Source organism: Thamnophis elegans, chromosome 6, assembly GCF_009769535.1.
Source record: "Thamnophis elegans isolate rThaEle1 chromosome 6, rThaEle1.pri, whole genome shotgun sequence".
Lineage (NCBI taxonomy): Eukaryota > Metazoa > Chordata > Lepidosauria > Squamata > Colubridae > Thamnophis > Thamnophis elegans.
The window spans coordinates 26,840,807-26,860,331 of record NC_045546.1 but is presented as its reverse complement, the minus strand read 5'-3'; the positions used below and the strand labels follow the sequence as shown (position 1 = coordinate 26,860,331).

The following is a 19,525-nucleotide window of genomic DNA, read 5'->3' as shown; positions in this document are numbered from 1 at the left end:
ACAAGTCTAAAATATGGAATTTTACCAATACCAGTAAACAGTTTGAGGAAGGCTGAACTAGTTATGGATATCCCAGTCTAGCAGTCTCTAAGACGTTGGAGCTGTAACTATGATAATTTCTCAACCAGTTATTTTGTTGGCCATAGTGGGTGTGGAATGTTGGGAACTGTAATTCAACATATCTGAAGAGCTCTGATTTAGAAACTTTACTAGACATTTTAGAGGTCACACAGACATTTCATCCAATATCAAGACAGAACTAAACTAATTATACTGCTATATTTTCCACTCTCAGTTTCTTTTAACTTTGTATTTCTTTGTGTTGTGTTATGAATATTATTAGCATCAAAGATGTTAAAGAACCCTTGGGCATCTCAAAATTTTACATATTTATTGCAGTAGTCTTTAAGACTTAAGAGATTTGTTATTGTAATGAACAGTTTTGCTGGCAAGAAAATTAAGATGTTTGCTTAGTTTTTCACTTGTTTTCTTCACTCACTTGAGAGTTTTGAAACCAAATTCACACACATTTTTAAATAATATGGTATCAATACTAATCTGGAGCCAGTAATATAGAGTTATTCTTTTTTTTCTCTCCTTTCAATGCATTGGGAAGTGTAGGATGAAGGAGCAGGATTGAAATTTGAGATTATAAAAATATGTTTACAGAACAACTATTCAGTTTGAGAAAGTTTAAACTTGAAAATCAAGTCAGTTGCTTCCTAGAGTGTTGCAGGAATTTGATAATTGTTCAGATGAACTATGCTATCTTTGCATTTATAGACTGCAATAAAGTGATTATATAGCTAGCTTACAAAACACACTCAAAAGACTATACTTCAATGGGTATCCTTAAAATTGGAGAATGATATTAGGTGGTATGCCACAACAATCAATTTTATGTCTGATTGAGGAGAATACTTATTGAATTTGCAGATGATTCAAAGTCAGGAAATGTAGAACATAGAAATAAAAATTATAGTTTAAAAATAACAGAAAAAATACAAGAGATATAAGTGCAAAATTCACAGTAAAAAAAAAACCCAAATCAAATGTACAATTTTAGGATGGCGTCCATCTGGTATACGAACTGCGCATATGAAAGATTATGGATGTAGTTATCTACAATTGAATATGATCCAGCAGTGTCACATAACTGGAAAGAAGACACTCAGTTTGCATCAAGAGAAGCGTAGTCTCCAAATTGCAGAAAGTAATCATTCCAGTCAGTCCTGCTTTAGTTAGACTCACCTTGACTAGTGAGGTTTCCCTCCCCGCCGCCCCAGTTTGGGACACCATATTTCATCTTGAAAAAAGGATGACTGACAGGAAACATGATAGAACTCTAGAAATATCTGAATGAATATCACATTAAAGAGAGATGTTTTACTCTCTTATCAAAGAGTACAAGACACAGTTGCTAGATTTATGTTACACAGAGGCAGAATCCAACTAAATGTACATAAATCTTCAGAAATGGCAAAATTGACCTATTTACTCAGGGATGAAACAGTTCTTTGATAAAAGAATGGAATCCTTTTATGATATTTTGCTGTAAAAAATGAAATGGTGATTTCACAGTTTGTTGATTTAAAAGGTTGAAAATGAAATACAAGGGAACCATATGATGTAATCTGAGAGAGAGATAATATGTTGGTCTGTAAGTGCTGTAAAGAACATTGGAAGCCACTTCTTTGTCTTTTCCTTTGTACTGTTTTTTTCACACTTTTTCCTTTTTCTTAGCTCTCTTTTACATATGTTATGTTTAATTTTTGTGTAAAAATCCTTATTAAAATTATATTTAAGTAATAGATTTATTGAGAGTATAAGAAAGAACTAAGAACTGTGCAATGCAAAAGGATATTTACCCTCCATCTTTACTTAACTAAAAGTAAACAAAAACACCACACTTCATCCATGCGAATATCACTGAACTTTCCTCTGAAAGAAATTAAAAAATGATTGACAAAAATTAGGGGAAAATGTATTAGAAAAACCTGCCTTGTACTCTTGCTCCGGCAAGTACATGAGAGAGAATGGTGGAGAGGGTGTGTAAATTCCATGGAAGATACTAAAGACTGGAATGCAGAGCAGAAAGTTTTAGAACTTTAAAACATTCAAACATGTTACTTCCCTGGTCTCCCTTGTTCTAGCTGCAACTGGCTCTTTGAATTATTTTCTCAGCCGGTTCCATAACAGTGGCTATAACAGAGTTTTTTTATGGATGTGACTTTTTCACCCAAAAAGGTTGAATCAGGCTTGCTGTAGGCTATCTGCTGTAAAATAGGAAATGACATTTTCAACCATGAAGCAGAAGCTGTAGCCCAAGGTTGAAGAAACCTCCCAGGTAGGTGTGAGAAGCAATTAAAGATCTCATTCATTGCCTTCCAAGGAATGATATGATGTGCAAGTATTGTGATTCTTTTAATCCTACCACAAATAATCAGGTGAAGAAATGAATTATGAAGTGAAGCATATAGAATGGATTCCAAAATTATATGATAATTCAACTGAGATAGAAATACAAATATTTTCTCACAATACATTGTGTGTTTAAAAGCTTAATCAATTCTTAAGTAATAATTCCCACCTAAAGAGTTAAGAAAACATTTTACATGACACATGGCTTTCTGTGAGGAATGAACATGAGAAATCCTTCACTTAAATACAATTCTCCAAATGTAGTTTTGAATAGCAGATTCTGTCCAGTTTGGCTACTATGAAGATTGACAAGTGCATGCTTTATGCTTTATACAACTGGTAATATTATTTGACATATTAATCCTGTATATTGTACAGGTCAGAAGGAGAGCTGAGAAAATATCTACAGACCCCTCAAATTCTGGTTATAAACTGTTTCAACCAGTGGTGGGATTCAATTTTTTTTACTACCAATTCTGTGGCCGTGGCGTGGTGGGCGTGGCATGGCTTGGTGAACGTGGCTTGGTGGGCATGGCAGGGGAAGGATACTGTGAAATCCCAATTCCCTCCCCAATCCAGGGGAAGATTACTACAAAATCCCCATTTGCTCCCGATCAGCTGGGACTCAGGAGGCAGAGAATAGATAGGGGCAGGGCCAGTCAGAGGTGGTATTTACCGGTTCTCTGAACTAAAAAATTCTGCTATCTGTTCTCCAGAGCCTGTTGAATACCACTTCTGGTTTCAACTCTTCCCCTCGGGATGCAATGGCTGTAGGACATTGCATACCAAAACAGCTAGAGACAGAGACAGTTTTTCCCCTTGTGTCATCACTCTGCTGGACACCTAATCCTCACAGCATTGTCTTACATCTAAGTATATTTACCCATGTTGTATGCCTGTAGTACTATTATTATCCTTCTCAACTTCTCTACCTCTTATTGGTATTTATTATTATTATTACTCTGTTGTTTTGAATGTACATTGAAAGCTTTTGCGCCAGATATAAATTCCTTGTGTGTCTAATCGTATTTGGCCAATAAAGTATTCCATTCTATTTCATTCCATTCCATCTCTCAGAACTAAACTCGATTAGATTCATGTTGTTCTTTAAGACACATTATTTGCTAATGAGGTGAGAATAGGTGTTCTTCCTATGCGATTTTAAAAGGCATTGGAGACATTGTAGGATCATTTTGTTGTGATTTTTGAAGTTTTTGAAGCTTTTTATTACAGTCTGGGACATGGATGAAGATTGTACAGCTTTCAGGGTTCAAAAGAGGAGGAAAAGACAGCACTTTTGAAAGGACCTGAAGTATTAACACATGTATAATTCCTTTCTAGATTGCATTGCCAACTGAAGATGGCAAAAGGAGATACTGGTGTGCGATGCTTTCAGGGCTTGCTAATTCTGGGAAATGTTGTCATAGGGGTAAGTAACTTAACAATAGTTTTTTTGAAAATATACCACTGTCAAGTTTCACACATTATTAAGCCACGATTTTGAAAATAATAGTTAGCTTTGTAAACTACAGTTGGTTGCATTGATATATCACGATAAACCCGAAATTTTGGTTTAGAAATTGCTCCATTGTTTCTTGGCTTGGTAAGAGAGACAAAAAAGAAAGGACTAAACTAGACTGGACTGGGATTAGTGGAGTGTACTCAGTGTTGCCTGACTTTTTTTGCAGTTCAGCTATGTAGGTGGAAGAATTTATCTCAGGGTCTTCTGTCCAGTTTTCTCCAAACCAGGCCTTCTCTACTGGCAACTGATTCCCTTTATTTTTCCCAGGATCTTGGCTGAAGCCACCAACTGCAACCAGCCAGATCCCTCCTTTCCCTATGAGTTGTGGATCTTCAATGAGCTTGTTCCTCTGAGTCTCCACCTCCATATTTCCAGTGAGGCCACCCTTGAACCATGGCTTTCCTTTCCCCAAACAACAACCAATACTTGCCTGGAAGATTCACGTCACTTTCCAACTTCTCTCCAATCTTTCTCTCTTCCCCTTCTTTGTTCACTCCAATTTTACTCTTGTCACCACTCTCTTCTGTCTCTCCAATTTTGGGTTACGTTGGCAGCATGCCCTGCAGCAACTGAGATGGCGGCTTCCCTGGAACTCTAGTGCCCATGCCCTATATGCCTAACTGCCCCAATGAAACTGCCCACTCAAAATCTCCCCATGCCAGCCCTGGCTAGCAGCTGGGTCAGTTCATCAGACTTCCTAATTCAGCAGCTGCCTTTCGAGGCTAAAGCTGCTTCCCCATCTCCTTTTCTCACTCTTTATTCTGGGTCATGCCAGCAGAACAGCAGCCGTGCTAGGCTATGAAATCCATATACTGCACATAGGAGTTGAATGCAGAAAGCATTCTTATTTATTTATTTTTATTATTGCACTTTGATCTTTAGTTTAAGTTGCATGTTAGGATTAGGAGTGTGTGCATCTGTATGTATGCATGTGCTTGGATGTACGTGTTTCCTAATTCAGCATTACTTTGAAATGTAAAAAATGCAAATGTGTTTTTCATTTGTGGAGACAAGTATAATGGCAGAAAGAATGCCTATTGTGAGTGAAAAATAACTTATCCATTTTCTTGTAAAAAAACCAAATAAAAAATGTTTTTGTCGAATAAAAGTATAGAAAAGTAGTATTTCTTCTAAAAAGTAATACGTGAGAGAGAAAATACAATTGGGATAAGTATCATGTGACCAGCATAATGGCTGGTAAAAAGAGATTGGCATCAGTCTGAGGAAACATCATTGTCCATTTAAAGGAGTCTAGAACTGAAACACTTGGAAGCTGGAAGAATGGAAGCTATGCAAAATATCTGTAATGCTTCCTGTCACAAATTTGGATAAGTACTTTTTTGATCTGGAGTATCCTTTTTATGAAAGAAAAAAGTGTGAGATTCAAGTAGAATATTCGGTTTGGCTCAGATTTTAGCCTTAAAAACAAATGCAAGAATTTAGAGAATGTTCTGGAAAGACTCACATGTCTCTCTGTTTTCAGTGTTGTGGCCTTGCGCTCATGGCTGAATGTATATACTTCGTGTCTGATCAACACTCTCTATATCCATTGCTGGAAGCTACGGACAATGATGATATCTATGGTGCCGCCTGGATTGGAATCTTCACTGGTTTCTGTTTCTTTTGTCTATCTGTTCTTGGTATTGTTGGTGTCATAAAATCAAGCAGGACAATGCTATTAGTGGTAAGTTTGCAGCAACAAAAGGTATTGGTGATCTTACCAACTAACAAATACATCTGCCAGCTGTGTATCTTGGTATATTCTGAAACAGTGATGTTACCATGGAAGACAATAATGAATAGGTTGTCAAGGAAATACTGTGTTTGCAGAGTTTCAGAGGCTGAAATCATTATATGTGCTGGCACTTCTTGCACAAATAAAAATTAATGATAGTTTTAGTTTGTCAGAAGTAGAAACCTTTTGGTTAAAGGTATTTTTGCATAGTTTGCTGTCAGTCACTGTGACATGAATAAAAAAAGAAAAAATGATTTTTTCCCCTAGGTCTTCAGTTTTACCATTTTAAGATGAGGATCTTATCAATGGCATTATAGTCACATTTCTTTAGAATAAAAAATCTTTCCATTCAGTGCAACTAAAAACTAAACAAAGTTTTTGATTGGCATAGTTATGCAACCAAATATAGCAAGAGGAAAGTGAAGATGATCAGAACTGCATACAGTAGCTACGTAATTTTCACAATAGTCTTGACATAGGGGAGCTATCATGGTCTATAGACAGATAAAAATTGTTTCAAACTCAATCCAAGAAAGATGGAACAGTTGTTAATTCAGAATCCGATGGACTGTAGGACTTTACTAGCATTAATTCTTAAATTTAAAATCTGAGGTAAAACGGTTCCTCATGGAATCACATATCCTTCGCCAGGAGATCTTTGCCCAGTTTCAGGTGATGCATCCTTTGTAGTTGTTAGGTAAGCTCCCCGTTGGGAGAGTGAGTGCATTCAGAGAAGCGTTGTTAGAGTTGTGTTGGAGAACACACAAACCAGCATACAGAGACACTGCAGTTTAAATAGGCTTTTACTTTCGTGGAAATAGAGGTATCAGAGTCCATCAAACAGTCCAAGTCATACACGGATAATTCAGTCAGATATCAATGTCTTTCAGTTAAGGGATAATCCAAATAATATAGTCCAGTATCATATAATCAGTTCAGTATTCAAAGTTTGCTAACAGTTGCAAAACTTACAATAGCTCACGACACTCAGATCAGATCAGCCCAGCATCTAACAAACAGAGAGAGAACTAACAGACATTCTGGCTCCCTCTTATGGCCGATTGAGGAAAACAGCAACCAATCACATTTTACAGTATGTTTAAAGCAACAGGTACAACATTGTGACATGATTTATATATTGCCAACCCAACCATTAGAATTATATTCCTAACAGTAGTCTTACCTGGAATAGGATGCCCCGAGAACAATCACTCACCTAGATTGCTGTAATTCTTTCTACATGAGTTTGTACTTGAAGAGTATCTGGAGATTTCAGTGGGTCTAAAATGCAATAACCCACATACATCATACTTTGTTTTGATACTGCATTGTTATATCCTTTTTGTAAGAGTTGCCGTGGCTAACTATATTTCTGAGTGCAATTCCAAGCACTAGTCACCAACTCTATCCCAATATAATTTTAGGCTTGGATATCTAAGAAAGTATTATTTTTCCTAGGTAAATTCTGAAAATCCAACCTGGATGTTGAAAAAAAAATACCTGCGGGGTACTACTTATCTACTATGAGCACAATTGAAGGACCATATGGTAGTCATCTCTATTGGGCTCCTTCCTATGGAATAGCCTGCCTCCCATTCATATGGTCTTATAAAAAGTTCTTAATATGAGGTTCTTCCAGAAAGCTTTTGGGAATCGTTTATGAACCTACCAACATTAGAATTAGCATTATATGAATATGTGATATTGATATCAATATCTATATTCACATATATCTCAATACAGATATAGATATGCACATTGCCCACACATGATAATACATACCTACATATACAGCCTAGAAGCCAAATGAATTGAAGAAGTGGGTGGATGGATGGATGGATGGATGGATAAACAAGGCAATTTTCTATATACTTTTACAGTTTTCCTGTACAATTTTAAGAAACTAAGAAATTCATTTCTATCATAACATTACTCTCAAGTTAGAATATAAACTGTATTCAGTTGCACACATCATAAAACATGTATGACAATTTTCCTGCAATACATTCGTGTTGCAGAAAAGAGTTTAAATGCTAAATTACTATATGTATGTTCTCATTTATTCAAAAACTGTGATTGGTAGCAAAGAAATTATAAGTGGAAGAAAAGCATGATTTTGTGAGTCAAAAATAAATACAAGTAAAAAAATGTCACAGGAAAAAAAAAGTAGTGCTAGAAATCCTAGATAAATATTTCCAAAATATCTTAAATGGAGAAAGATTTAATCCCACACACTGTAATAAAAATGGCAAATCATTCTGAAATGTACAAAAATCAAATTGGAAGTTACCAGGAAAAGCTTGGACTCTTAATAGACTCTTAGTAGAGAAGCTTAGACTCTTAGGAAAATAACCTTTTCACAAACCGCAGGATTTAGTAATTCCTCGTACCTGAAGTAAATTCCAATTACACATAGCCTGTTCTCGGTTTTGACATTCAAAGTATAAGAAACTACAGCTACGCAGAATTGTAAAGTGCTGAAAAAGTACGTATAGAAAAACAGTCTGGCATCTTTAGATTAGCAATGAAGTCATTGTTTTGAGAGACCTTCCTTTTAGCCCAAGATTTTTTTAGAAATAAATATATTTATAGTTACAGAGCATTGAAATGGATTCAAATGTTAATACAACAGTAATTTCAGAAGAAATAGATCATTTTTCCTACGTTGAAGTCCAGAGCTCGGACAATTTATTGTGGATATATTATACAAAAGTAAAGGCTTCCAGTGAAGGGAAGTGGTGGCTCAGTAACTAAGAGGCTGAGTTTGTCAATCAGAAGGTTGGCAGTTCAGTAGTTCGAATCTCTAGTGCCACGTAACGGAGTGAGCTCCCATTACTTGTTCCAGCTTCTGCCAACCTAGCAGTTCGAAAGCATGTAAAAAATGCAAGTAGAAAAATAGGGACCAACTTGGTGGGAAGGTAACAGCGCTCCATGTACTTCAGCGTTTAGTCATGCTGGCCACATGACCACGGAGATGTATTTGGACAGTGCTGGCTCTTTGGCTTAGAAATGGAGATGAGTACCACCCCCTACAGCCGGAAACGACTATCACGCATGTGTGGGGAACCTTTACCTTAAATGCTTCCTGTATGTGATTTAAAAGACCAAAAGTTAATAATCTCTATAGTAGATTATATTATACAGACAAGGTATGTCTAAATACATATCTTATAGAAGAACCTTTTATGTGCCATCAAGTGTTTGTTGAGTCTTAGTAACTAATACATTTAACCCTTAGGAATATGAAATCTGAAAAATGATTTTTATATTTTTTTCAATTAAGAGAAGAAATGGGAAGATAAATTCATATTAATTTATAATACATATTTCATTTTAAATATTTAACAGGTTATATAAAACTTTTATTTTAAGGCCACAGGGTAATGAAATTATGACTTAAAAGTTTCAACGTGTTGAATTTTATTGGAATCTTTACTGCAGAATGGCTTTTAAGTTTTAGTAAATTAGCAAGAACTAATATTGAAGATTATTAATAGTAAACTTTACACTGCAGTAAAGTTGTACTACATAAACTATAAACTTCCTAGTATATGTTAAGCAGAGCACTACATGAAGCTAATTATATGGCAATGCCCAACTAGTTTTTATTTTTTTGTGAAAATATTTTGCAAAAAACAGGAAAATCATTCAGCAGACTGTGGCATAAACCCTCCTGTTGATTTTATATCCAATTTTCTTTAGACATAGAAACTGATGCACTATAAGACTGATTGAGTTTTTATTGGTAGCAGCAAGGCTTGTTATTTCAAAACATCAGAAAATGGATGCATTTAAAATGATCTTAAAAGGATGGGAAATAGCTTTATCTCAAATCATTAGCACTTCAATGAAGAGCTTTGAAAGACTATATAAATTGGGATAGATACAGTATATTGAAGTTTGGGAACCATTTCTTAAGTATATTAATAAAGCTGTTCCTAAGATCATCTTCTGTGCAGAAATTTCATTCTGGCATGAAATATTTACACAGAACGTTCTCATTTCTGTTTAAGATGACATAACATCTAGTTTATTTCCCTTTTTAAATTTCTTTTCCTTTGTTGTAGTTTCCTCTTTTTTTAAGGTAGGGCTTCTTAAAAACATTTTTTCTCAGATTTTAGATTCTTTAGTACAACAAAATGTGAGTTCAAAAAAGATGTTACACTTTGAAAGGCCAAGCTAATCCTGTTTTGCTGTCCATAAGGAAGTTATTTCAAGAAGTAATGTTGAAACAAATCCTCTGGCATTGTAATGCCCAGAATTTGGAGAAAATTAGTATTAGAATTCAATGCATGAGAGCATTCAGGCTTTACAGAATGCAATGAATAGATTACTCAGAATACTGTGCAGGCCAAGCTTCAATAAAGACATCAATCATAACATGTTGACATGGATTTTGCAGGTCATACTGTCCTACAAATGGAAAAGATGGTTCCTGTTAGATATTTCCTCCCCCCCCCCCCACTGACAGAGGTTTCCATCAAGGTCCTCTGTTCCAGCGGGAACAGAGGTTTAATCCCGTTGGTCAAAGGGTCTGACAGATCCCTTTAAAGCGGGCTGTTGTCCCACCCTTCCTCAGCCGGATGTTTACCTCACTTGCAATAAGAGCTGTTGTTACTGGAGCCTTTGGGTGCCTTCCTTTACCCTATATAACAGTTCCTACTATATTTGCCAGATAATCTCTGGAATGGCTTATTACTTGCATAATAGACAGTGTTATTTGGTGGATAATATAATCATAGAATGCTACAGTTTGCAAATGGATATAATTTTTAATAGACAGGTTAATGAATGGATTTGTACATTTAGGAGCTCCTGAACAACTTATAATAGGAAAAGCTGATCATTTTGCTTGTATGATTTGAAGTAGTTGTAGATCAAATATGGTTTTGAGCACTTTATTTCCAACCCATATCACTGGCAAAGAAGAATATGTTGTGCAGAGAGTTCAGTCAACAACTTGTCACTCATTTGTGGCTGTCTTGTTAAAAATCTGGTTCATGCTGAGAACTGAATTTATAAAATAGTCAGACTAAGGACTAAGATTGGTAGAAGGGAAATAAAATAACATGTGAAGATTATGTTGTTATTCCAACTACTGCTTTACTTTGGACACCACTCTGTTTTATTAAGACATGCATCCAATTGGATTGATCTTCCTTGATATTAAATTTGCATGAATACAGGTAGTCCTTAATTTATGGACCAGAATTGGGACCAGAAATTCTAATTTCTTGTTAAGCAAGGCAGTTGTTAAAGGAGTCACACCCACTTTTATGACATTCTTTGGCATGGTTGTTCAGCAGTTGTTAAGTGTTAAGTGAATCCCGTGGTCATTAAGCAGATCCAGCCTACCCTCAGCTTCCCCATTGCTTGCTGGAAACCAGCTGAGAAAGTTGCAAAGGGTAATCGCATCAGCCCAGGATGCTGCAACCATCATAATTACATGCCAGTTGCAACCACCAGAATTTTGATCATGTGATTGTGGGGATGCTGCAACAATTATAAGTGTGAGGGACAGTTGCAAGTACCGGTAACTTTTTCAGTGCCATTGTAACTTTGGATGGTCACAAAATGATGTACTGGTTGTAAGTTGAAGAGAACCTGTATGTACTCAATATAGTAAATTAATGCTAATTTATAAGCTGTGGCTGGTAGATTCCTGGATTATTAAGCAGAGCAATTAAATGGACCCACATCATTCTGTTCCCTGCCTATAAATTTTTGCAAACAAAAGAAATAAAAAGTTTTTAAAGATCTGTCAATTCAATATCATCTAACACAGATACTAAAGTAGGTTGGTGAGTCCTACTCTTGGTTCCACTAGCTGGTGTACGTGTTAACAGGAGTAGAACATTCTCAATAATGATGCCGCATTCATGGAACTTGCTTCTAGGAAAAATGTAGCCGGTTCCTATTCTGTGTTGTTTTAGAAAAGGAATTGCAGGATTCTTGATGTTTTATTCCTGCTTTGATTCCATCATTTTTTAAAATTGCATTTTGTGATCAATGTGGCTTTTTCAGTAGAGGTCTATGAACAATATATGAACAAATAATTTAGCTGAAAGTTGCTCAAGAAGCCATTCCTGCTTCTTTCCTAAGCTTTTAATTCTGGCAAACTAAAAGATGAAGCAGGAAGAAACAGAAGGAATAAGACAGATTTCAGGGGAGGGGTGTTAAAGCACTCAATTTGAGACTGAAGTATATCAAATGTTCTTTGTGACATGGGTTTTATTTGTTTGTATTTAGTACATCATCCTGATGATGATTGTCTTTGCCTTTGAAGTGGCGTCTAGCATCACAGCAACAGTGCATCGGGATTTCGTGAGTATTCTGCCAGCGATGTGTCTATTCTTTCAGATGCTCTCAATTCAGCGTAGAGGTTAAAGGGGGAGGGGTCATTTTTGCAAACATGTTGAAGGCCTGGCAGCACCTTTTTATGGCATGACCAAGTTTTTAATTCATTATTTTAATGTAAGGTAAAGGAAATCTTTTTACCACATCTGTGGACAGGTTTTTTTTAATTTGTTTATTGACTAGCGTTTCTTCATTAGCAAACAGATTTCAGTGATATGATCATTCTTTTTTTAAAAAAAACGAAGCTTAATCACATATGAATTCTTTAAAGTTACTCAGTGAAGTAGTCTACCAAACGTTGGAATTTGTGGATTAAGCTTGTGTTAATGTTAGTACATGCTAATTAATGTTCACATTAGTTAGCATGTACTACTGGAAGAAAATAAATAATTTTAACTAATTTAAAAAAAAACCTGAGATGTATTTGCTAGACGTTATTAAGGATGTGACTTCTGACTTTAGGAAGAGTTTTCCAAATAGGGTAAAAAGCTCATATTCATTCCTTTCATTACCATTTAGCTTACAAATGAACTTTTCTTGAAACAAATGTTGGAAAAATACCAGAATCCAGACCCAATCAACAATGATGACAAATGGAAGAGTGAAGGTATTACCCAGACATGGAATCGTCTCATGTTGCAGGTAAGAGTACTGTACAACTTTGGGACTAATTCTTCACTCTCATTTAAGAATATTTTAAAGATTGTGACACTGTTAGCATGAAAGTCTGGGAGACTGTGGGAAGCAGATGGGAGAGAAGTTCAGTTTGTGTGAAAAGATTCATCACAGACCAGATGGGCAGATTTGGAAGGAAAGACACATTTCAAAGAGACTCTGGATTAACTGGCTTACGCCCTAAAAAGTTGATCTTTTTACAGTTTCCAACTTTGTGTTTTATAGCATGTAAGACATTGTTCTGAAGTGGCTTTTGCTTCTTGAGCTTGACAACAATGTGGAGTTTAAAAAAAATGGACTGCAGCTATAATTCTATCATACATTAATCCAATTGAGTGGAAAGGTCATTTAAAAATGAACACACAAAGGATTAGAAATTGCTTATAGTACATCACTACTTACAATTTCTGATCAGCTTGGATCTTCGTTCATTGTTTTGCTTACAACTTTGGAGACTACAAATACCATCTTCAGGCATTCAAATACTGTAAGCCTGGCCAATGGAGAAAAACATGCTTTCTGACCAGGGAAGGGCTCTGGCAGAGACTACTGCTGGTTCGCTCAGGGACGCATTGTGCATGTACTTGATGTGTGCTGCGCTCACACGCACAGTACAACTAAAATTGCTCTGCGCATGAGCAGAAGCAAAAAACAAGATGGCGGCACCATAGGCACCGCTGGGAGAAGCAGTTTGGGGGCGTGGCAGGCCTGGGTCACTGCCGATTCCAGCGACCCAAACCGCCAAGCTACTACTGGTTTAGCTGAACTGGTCCGAACTGGTAGGAACCCACCACTGTTTCTTACTCTATTCTTTCTATCCTACCTTTATTATTTTTATAAATAACTCAAGATGGCAAACATATCTACTGTAACACATCTTCCTTCTCCTATTTGAGCTTCTAATTTATTTGTTCTATGCAATTGCACAAACTACAGGTTGTCAATTTATGAGAACTGTCTGAATAATTCTCAGAATCTATCAATTTATTGTCTTGACCTTAAGCAACATTTTTGTATGAGTTTGACTAAAAATCATGGGATGATGCACAGTTAACTCAAAATGTGGGAAGCTTTTGAAAAATGTAAATTTCTTTTTCCCCGTTGATATGATTTCATACGGCTTTGTAATATCTGGTAAATTATCTATCTGAGGAAATCAGAGATTCTTGATATGCTTTTTGTATTCCATCCAGTTCTATTACATTCCAACAATTTTCAGTGTTTTTACAATGTGGAACAATTTACAATGTAAAACATTGTAAAATTGATGCTGGTTCATTGGACATAATTTTTTCCCCACATTTTTGGCAAACAAGTAAATTGACTGCAATTTCTTTTCCTATTATTTTTAAATGACAAGTGCAGTGCTCTATTATTTCATCCTAACAAATGCATTTTTCCTTCATAAATCCAGAATAAATGCTGTGGTGTGAATGGTCCAACAGACTGGCAAACATATACCTCCATTTTTCGGTCGGTGAACAGTGACGCAGATTTTCCCTGGCCACGACAGTGCTGTGTTATGGATCTCCTAGGAAAAGCAGTTGACTTGGATGGCTGCAAATTAGGGGTGCCTGGCTATTACCATAAGACAGTAAGAATTTCTTCTTGTTTTTGCTCTGCAGCAATCAAAACACTAGTTGATATTTGTCTTCTCTGAAATGTTAATGGGATGCTCAGTGCTAGCAATATTTTCTCCCAGTGTGGTAGGCTGAAGTGTTCCTCTTCTCCTTGTATTCCCTGTTTTAGCCCACCCTTCCCCCAGTAAGTAGCATGTCAGAGAAGAACAACCCTACCATAAGGCAAAAGGAAGAAGCTGTGTTAAGCAGCAAATCAGGGAAATTGCCAACTAAAATAAGTCTACCTCTAACATTCTGCCTTCCCAACTTTTCACCAAGAGCAGTTGCTTCATGGCGACTAAGTTATGCAATTTTCCAGAATGGCCTACTATTGCTAGCTACCAGGGGTGGCTTCTGGTTTCTGTTACTGCTGGTTAGCTCAGGGACGTGCTTAGCGTGTGCATGCTTGATGCGCACTACGCTTGCATGCACAATAGTAAAAAAATTGCAAAAAAGGAGAGGGCAGTGCCTACGCTGCCATTGATAGAACCAGTTTGGGGGCGTGGCTGGCTGAGTTACTACCTACTTGGCTGAACCGGTCCAAACTGGTAGGTAGCCACCTCTACTAGCTAGCCTATGCCATTTTTTAAAGGCAATTCTCAGGAAACTCCAGAGATGGCTGTTGCAGTCATCTTGAAATGTGTCAGTTTGAGGATACCAATCAACTGTTATTAGGAGGAAAAGTAGTTGCACTACTACTTCTGTAGAAGGAGTGTGGAAAAGGAAGTGGAAATAGAGCAGAGAGTAGATTTCCCGGGGCTGCTACTGCTTATTAAACTTAAGGACTTAATCTTGATGAACAGGCTGAAATATTATTGATGGATATAAAGCCATTTCTTCATCACTCTGCTAGAGCTACTGGTCTACAGTTGATTAAAATATGAGGGGATGGACTACTGAGATAATCTTAAAAGCTAACACATTGATTATAGCATAACTTTAATAGATTTGAGTCCATTACTATGCACCTGATAGCCTTCACTGGATAATCACATCAGTGGTTTCAGTGACTTTTAACCACATTACAGCTATTTGAGAAGGAATTTACTTTGGAAAGATGGATGCTAAAACTCTAATGAAAATTTAGATTATTGCTTTTGTTATTGTTCAGGACCTTGTTGGACTGATGAAATTAAAGGTATTTTATTTCCAGAGAATTTTCCTCAACTTTCAACCAGGAAGTGTGTTTTCTCTCTTTTTGCTTGATGACTTATTTTTTTACTTATTTGCAAGTACTAATATACATACTATTCCCATGATTCCCACATGTTGGTGCTTTTTGGCTCATATATATTCAGTTTTCAAATTTGACATAAAAATATCTATAAGAATTCATAAACATTTTTGTACCAATTTCAATCTAAAAATGCACATGTTTGTAGTGACTTTTATTAATATGTACATAGTTTGCAAGCAATTTTCCTGAATACATTTGTTTTTACTTTTGTGGACATATTTATGGCTTGCAAGCCATATTGCACAATTCTGGAAACTGCTAGTATTAACAAGCAAGTTCATTCTAGTTCCATATGAATCAGGCAGGTACAAGTTCACATTAAATCTTGCCTGTATTAATTTATACCAGTCTTTCTTTTGAATGAAGGCTTAGCAACTAGATATATGTGCCTGTAACTGATCCTCTTCGTCTTTATTGTCCCCTAGGGTTGCTTTGAAACTATTACTGGCCCCATGAACAGACACGCCTGGGGCGTTGCCTGGTTTGGATTTGCCATTCTGTGCTGGACTGTAAGTATCTAACAGAACTTTACTTGCTGGGCTTCAGGATTCAGTATCTTTTACTTTTTCGTTCTCTTACTTTTTCATCTTGTTATCCATTCTGTACGGAAAAGGTTTGGCCCTATTAGGGAATGTCTTTTCCTTATGCTTTTTTGTTGCATTAAATTTTGTTTGTAAATTATTTCTATCAAAGACCTGCCTGCTTATACTGTTGACACTAATGGTTGTGTGTAATTAAAATTGCTTGGGGTTTAGCAAACCATCTCAACAGTTTACAGTTTAATTCAGTCTCCGGTGTTTTGGGATTGAACTCACATTTTTAATGTTGCGAGGCAGCTAAGGTCAGATAAGCCTCTCATAACAGGGAAAACTTGTTTGTCATATGCTGTATGACTTGTTTGTGCTGTCCTTCTTGGACACTTGCAATGGCTATCTGAGTTTACAGAGTCCCTCAACCAGTATAACAAGCCTCAGTTTAACTATAAAATGACCCCTAGGAAGGCAATAAAAAGAATGTGAATATACTGTATGCAGGAAGACTGGTTATCAGCAAATGAGAGGCATGTGGACAAACATGATGGGAACATGCCACCTGAATGACAGGCATAGTACAATATTTAGGATGTTTAAATAATGTTGGAGTTGGACTAGGGATAGCCAGGCTGAACAGGAATATGAATTCTAAAGTTCATCAATAGGTTGAGGCAAGCTAGACAGTTTCTCTCACTCTCATCTTAACAAATACAGTGATACCTCAGTGCTCATCGTTAATTGGTTACGAGAGTCACAATGAATCCAAAAACAATGAGTATCAAAGAAATTTATACAAAGTATAATGACAGCCAACAGCAACAAGTTCTAACTTGTGCATTGAGTACCAAATAAACAACGAGTACTGGGACAAAAGTTTCATGTCAAAATTCATTGACTACCAAGCTTTATGAGTTTCAAAGCAGTTTAATACCAACGTACCATTGCACTACAAGACAATAATTGAGGATGGGAAGGGAAGGGAGCTTTACTTATTTTCCCAAACCTTATTCTAGAAGAAATTGGACATTAGTGTCACTCAAAAGTAGATCCAGAATCCTCTTTCCCAGTCCATCCCTTTTAGAATATGCTTGAATATGTGGGATTAGTTACTATAGCCCATCTTGGGTTACCACAAATAATCAGTTCATATTTTTAATAAGGTATGTCTAGCACAGGACCTTTAAAAGACTCTGAGAGGTCTAGCTCAGAATCTGGATACTCCCCCCTCCTTGCTTTTTTCCTTACTTTTCTTTTAGATGACAATAATGTAATATTTTTCTCCTTGTTTTCTCCTTGTTGAATAGTCAAGGCAATGTGGGGAAATTTTGAAATAATCTTTCTTTTTATATTGAAACATATTTATTTTTCTGTCCTGATTAAAATATTGATTTTTATATTTCAACCAATCAATCAGTGTTTTTTCAAATTTGACAACTCTCAGAATTCCCCATAATTTCTGCTGACAGAAATACATGCTGGCTGGGGAAATTTGGGAGCTGCAGTCCACACAGCCCTGCCCTGTGTGTGCAGCAGTGGTGAGTTCCTAACCGGTTTACTAGCGGTTCGCTGAGAGGGTGTTTTGCGCTTCGCTCGGACCCACCAGGCATTGATACACATGCGCACTTGATTGAAAACTATTCTGCGCATGAAACATGCCTGCGACAGTAGAAGATACTGGGGAACTGATTCGGGGACGTGACAGGTCTGGCTCGCTGCCAGTTCCAGCAACCCAGGCTGCCATACCACTACCGGTTCAGCCAAACTGGTCCGAACCAGTAGGAACCCACCACTGATATGCAGGCAAGATTAATTGTTTTTCTTTCCAGCTTTGAAAAAGACCTAATAGCCTCCTGGGCAGGGAAGAAAAAGAAAAAGCATATTCCTGGTCCCTTTAAAATTGATTTGGCTTTCTCTACTGCTGGGTTCAGGCACACCTAATGTTGGCATGTACCGTATTATCCGGAAAGGAATGTGGCCCTCAACAGGAAAAGTTTGTCACCTCTGCCCTAGACATTGCCACAGTTAGGCATAAACATGCATGGAAACAAGGTTAGGCATAAATTCCTGGGCAGTCTAAATATTTGTTTCTGTGCATATTTTTGGCAGTGTCTTTAATGGAAGCCTTTATGAAATGCTTTCCATAACTTATATCATTGCTTCTTTGTGTGCATAGTTTTTCATAAAAAGAGGAAGACCTGAGAACCATTTTACTCGCAGAAGTTTTCATAGTTTTGCTGTCAGCCATGGTGCTTATTAAATTTATACAATTGTATTTCTGTATGGTAATAAAACAACCTTGGGGTTCTATGTTGAACACAATACAGGCTTAATTCAGAGAGCTAGCTGTCCCACACCTAATTATGCTGCTTGTACAAATTAACTTCAGGCTGTTCTTCTGTTCAGTGGAGTTTTAAAGTGGAAAACTAAAATGTGCTGCATAAAAAAAGATGCTTGCAATAATTTTCCTTGAATTGTTTCTTTTTTCTCCCCAGACTTGGGTCCTTCTTTGTACGATGTTCTACTGGAGCAGAATTGAATATTAAAGATGCAATGGCCTTGCAATCTGTTCTTCCTGCTTTTTTCCATAAATCTACATAGCCCCCCCTTCCTTCTTTTCAGTATGAGCATTTCTCAGAGACTACCTGAAGTTTTCTTGGCAAGGTTTTTCAGAAGTGATTTGCCTTTGCCTCTTTTCCAGGGTTGAGAGAAAGTGACTGGCCCAGAGTCACCAACTGGCTTTGCACAAAGTGGGACTACAATTCATAGTCTCCACGTTGGTAGTCTGATGCCTTAACTTGTACACTAAACTGGCACTCACAAATAGTTCATAGCTATATAATTTCTCTCTGTGGAACTTCTCAAGATGTCCCTTTAATCTTTGCTTCTCTTCTCCCATTGCCTTAATTTCAGACATTGTAGCTATAGTAATCATAAGGTAGGAAACTGGACTATTCTAGCTGTAACTATCCTGTAACAATCCATGACATGTTAAGAGATAGCAATATATGAGAAAATGGAGGTAGAGACCCCGGTGCTCTCTTATTTGTTTGTTTGTTTGCCAATGTTTCATTACTCCACTAGGTAACATCATCTGTCCCAATGACTGTTAGATTTGTTGCTCCCTGTTTATATACAGCACCTGGCTGTATTAGTGAAGCTGTGCTTTTTTCTTTGGTAGTTACTCTATTAGTTCCTTGATTAGCTACATAGAGATAAATCATTTTTATATATCATTCAAAAGAAACTATTAAAAAAACTAAGAAGGAAATGAAAAGATCAGAATACATCATCTCTAGCATCCAAAACCCAATAAACAGTGATTAATACCAGACAAACAATGAAGCAGAAAACCATCTGTTCCTTCACTCAAGGAAAAAACCACAGCCCTACCAACACTGGCAGGACAAGCTACAGTATAAAAACAGG

At 36.7% G+C, this 19,525-nt stretch overlaps 1 protein-coding gene across 1 annotated transcript; it reads left to right on the top strand.

Moving 5' to 3' along the window:
• Positions 1-3,770: 3,770 nt before the first annotated feature.
• On the top strand, positions 3,771-19,247 carry UPK1B (uroplakin 1B). Its single transcript, XM_032220139.1, has 7 exons — positions 3,771-3,850; positions 5,427-5,627; positions 11,928-12,002; positions 12,555-12,677; positions 14,125-14,304; positions 15,992-16,075; positions 18,592-19,247. Exons 1-7 carry the CDS (start codon positions 3,782-3,784, stop codon positions 18,640-18,642), a joined length of 783 nt encoding a protein of 260 aa, XP_032076030.1. The 5' UTR covers positions 3,771-3,781; the 3' UTR covers positions 18,643-19,247.
• The last annotated feature ends 278 nt before the right edge of the window (positions 19,248-19,525 follow it).

What these genes read in the sequence shown, in the direction of transcription:
- UPK1B (XM_032220139.1), top strand. Translation starts at nt 3,782, where the DNA reads ATGGCAAAAGGAGATACTGGTGTGCGATGCTTTCAGGGCTTGCTAATT. An exon ending in GCAGGACAATGCTATTAGTG is followed by an intron (nt 5,628 to 11,927) that starts GTAAGTTTGCAG and finishes GTTTGTATTTAG; the next exon opens with TACATCATCCTGATGATGAT. An exon ending in CAACAGTGCATCGGGATTTC is followed by an intron (nt 12,003 to 12,554) that starts GTGAGTATTCTG and finishes ATTACCATTTAG; the next exon opens with CTTACAAATGAACTTTTCTT.